At 46.3% G+C, this 3,212-nt stretch overlaps 2 protein-coding genes across 13 annotated transcripts in view; one reads left to right on the top strand and one right to left on the bottom strand.

The window, feature by feature from the left end:
* Ccdc163 (coiled-coil domain containing 163) overlaps nt 1-1,419 on the bottom strand; it is a 5,892-nt gene extending 4,473 nt beyond the window's left edge. For 5 of the 12 annotated variants that reach the window (XR_004121019.1, XR_004121020.1, XM_031378300.1 and 2 more), the window contains exons 1-3: nt 823-1,419; nt 308-680; nt 120-201 (exon numbers count right to left, since the gene is read on the bottom strand). Coding sequence is in view for 10 of the 12 variants with exons in the window: in XM_031378300.1 (XP_031234160.1) it covers nt 120-201; nt 308-680; nt 823-866 (499 nt within the window). In the remaining 2 variants the exon portion in view is untranslated. The remainder of the gene's footprint in view (nt 1-119; nt 202-307; nt 681-822) is intronic. The other 7 variants (XM_031378305.1, XM_031378306.1, XM_031378308.1 and 4 more) reach the window with 4 other exon arrangements.
* A 149-nt stretch (nt 1,420-1,568) lies between these two features.
* The window catches only part of Mmachc (metabolism of cobalamin associated C), a 6,183-nt gene continuing 4,539 nt past the window's right edge, over nt 1,569-3,212 (top strand). Inside the window, exon 1 of the mRNA XM_031378310.1 lies at nt 1,569-1,675. Within this exon, the coding sequence (XP_031234170.1) occupies nt 1,595-1,675 (81 nt within the window). The 5' untranslated portion in view covers nt 1,569-1,594. The remainder of the gene's footprint in view (nt 1,676-3,212) is intronic.

Genomic DNA, 3,212 nt, shown 5'->3' with positions numbered 1-3,212 from the left:
TTTTTTTTTTTGTTTTTTTTGTTTTTGTTTTTTCGAGACAGGGTTTCTCTGTGTAGCTCTGGCTGGGTTTCCATTTTAAAACTCTGTGTGCTGTACATAGAAAAGAATTGGCCCCATACCTTCTAGAGTACTGATCTTGAATATCTGTTGCTCCCGATCCTTCAAGAGGCTCTGCACAGAATGCCTTAGCGCCTCAGTCACCTACCCAAGCAGAAAAAAAACCCAGACATTCCTTTCTAAGTCATTTTCCCAGCTCCTAATATTATCACCTCACATTATCACCACATACAAACTCCTAACACCTCACCTGAGCCTGAGCCTGAAGCTGTGATCGGAGTTTTGTAACTTCATCCCAGAGAGAGGAGCTGTGGGCTTCAGTACAGCTCAGTCTCTCTCCAATGGGAGATTTTAGAGCCCAAGGCTGTTGAGCTTGGGCCCCTGGCTGAGGAGGTAAGTGATGAGGGGAAATCCAGCTGTCAGCCAGGTTCCCTATTGAGGGAATAGGGAAGGGACAAGAGCAGGGTCTGTCTGTGTGGGAAATCAGGGCTTCAGAAGGAAAGTAGCTGGAATTTGTACAGAAATGTGAGTGGTACAGGCAGGCGCTCAAAGAAAGGAGGCTCTGAGAAGAGAAAGGGACAATACTTACCTGTAGAGGAAACTCGGAGGGGATACAAACTCTGCTACAAAACAAACAACAGCAAACAACAGTTCCACAAGCCAGAGAGTTCTCAGTGCCTTTTACTACGCTCTAGCCCAGCCTCCCAATGGGGGCTTGGAGGGGGATCCCAGGGGTCCGGAAAGGGGTTTCATGTGCCTCCTTACCTTAATCCGGGCCATATTTTCATCAGTTGAACTGAGCACCGCATGAACCTGATCAGACCAGCTAGGGCTCCTGCTCATCCTGGAGCACTTGAAATTGCGTCCCTGACGTTTCCTGTTCTTGCTCTCTCACACCGAGATACCCGCGGGACAGCCCAGGACAAGCCACAGAGTTAGATGGAAATGAGGAAAGTGGAGATATACTAGGGCTACAGATACAGTACGATGGCAATACTGAGAATCTAGAACTACAGAACAGAGTACTTTGGAAAGTAGGGGGGAAAAAAACAACAGAACAATACAGATACAAGAGAAGGTAGAATGAACCGAATTTTGGTTGAGACCTTCACAAATCAAGGACACTATCACCACAGAGTCACTGACAAGTGCCGCTCAAGAGTTCAAACTCTGGTAGGCGGAGAACGAGATTTAAGAACCGGTGCCGCAGTGCCACCCGGGAAACTGAGTCCGCTTCTTGCGGAGACCACAGGCAATAGAGGGCGGAAATACGTTTCCCTGGAAATACGTGCCCTGTGCGTTCACACGCACACCTCCCGTGAAGCTTGTCGGGATACGGAGTCGGCCAGACTCCGTTATGTTTGAGCTGCAAGGACAAAACTAACTACGTGTACCAAGATGCATCGTGCGGAGTCAATTGAGTCCGTTACTATTCCTTTACTTCCTGGGAAATGTAGTCCAGCCCTGTTGGAAGCCTACACGACCAAGTTAACCATGAGACTCCATTTCCCAGCAAGCTCAGCGTTCAGCGTGCGCTATGGAGGCGCGTGTCGCAGAGCTGAAACAGAAGATTGAGGACACCTTGTGTCCTTTTGGCTTCGAGGTTTACCCCTTCCAGGTTGGTTTGTCTTCCCTGTGGTCCTAGGGTGAGCTCTATAATTGGCCTTGGTGCCACAAGCGTTATGACCGTTGAGCCCTTCTGATCCTCTCAACCTACAGCACCATCTGACGACCGGGTCTCCAGGTCGTGCTGTGAAATGGGGGCTCGATTAAAAAAGTAGAGGAACACATGTTTGTCTTTATGATATCAAACAAATGAATGGGATACAGCCCACGATCCCCTAACCTGTCATCATCATAATTTATCAGAAAAAAAATGTCTCCCGGTGGGGCCGGGATCACTGGATTCTTCCAAAGGAATTAGAAGAGGTCAAAACTTGGAAGATTGGTTTGGCTATATGCTAGATCAGATGAAGAGAGAAGAGTATTCCTGATGTTGAACAAGATACAATTGGCTAGTTTGTTCGGTCAGCCAACAGAAGACTAATTCATGGTGTTGCTTGCCATCAATACAGGGCTGAGCATAGAAATTCCTCATGCTCGCCTGGTACAGAAGTCTCTGTAACCCCAGTCCCTCTCCACCCCACCCGGCCCTGCCTTATTCCTCACTTTCCTCCCACAGTGCTGAGTGAACAAATTATGTTTAAAACACAAACTAAATTCAGCCTGAATCCTTTGGCCTATCTCACTCCGTTCCACTCCTATTCCATTGAGCTTTCCACAGGAACACTTGGAAGAAGATACTACAGAGAAGTTAAGTCTAGTTTGAAAGCCACGCTTGAGGTCTTGGATTCAATCCCTAGTAATGAGGAAGAAACAAAATTGAAAGCTGGGACTATATAACTCAGTGATAGATGTATATCTATCTGCCTATCCATCTATCAGAAATTTAGCAAGAGTGTCGCTTAGCATTTGCAAATCTCAAACAACAGCAGGCAAACAGAGAAAAGAATATGAAAAGGAAGGGAGGACTGTGTACATTCTAGAGTCAGAGTTTGGAGGCAGTGACGGATGGCAGGTATGGGAAAGGGCAGGAGTGCCCATGTGAGTGCTAGGCCTTTGACCCCAGCGCTCAGGAGGCAGAGGCTTCCAGACCAGCCTGATCTACATAGCAAGCTTCAGGTCAGCCAGAGTTACATACTGAGATCCTGTGTTAAAACTGTGTGTGTGTCTGTGTGTTGACTCTGGGTAATAGGAACTATTATACTGAACAGACTTACTCTGCCTGTATCATAAGGTCTTGCTATTCACCTTTCCAGTCTACATCCAACAGCCACCACGAATACCACCTGAATCTTCCAAACACATGCTGTATTTTTAGCCTACCAACCTATCTTATAGCACAGAACACTTCTCACATATGAATTATTATAATCTCCTTGTTGTCATGTTGGCTCCCGTCCATTCTCTACACTGTAACCAGATCTTTCCAGCTATTGGGTCATTTTACTCTTTTAAGTGTTAAATGACTCCTCATCTTGACAAAGTTGGAGCCATAGTTTTTAAGTTGATATATAAGGCCAGGCCCAATCTCTGAAGCCCTCCCCTTCACTTCCACCAAATAGACAATCTGTTCTTTTTTTTTTTTTTTTTTT

Source organism: Mastomys coucha, unplaced genomic scaffold, assembly GCF_008632895.1.
Source record: "Mastomys coucha isolate ucsf_1 unplaced genomic scaffold, UCSF_Mcou_1 pScaffold18, whole genome shotgun sequence".
NCBI classification, from domain to species: domain Eukaryota; kingdom Metazoa; phylum Chordata; class Mammalia; order Rodentia; family Muridae; genus Mastomys; species Mastomys coucha.
The sequence above is the reverse complement of the archived record's forward strand: the minus strand, read 5'-3'. Positions and strand labels throughout refer to the sequence as shown.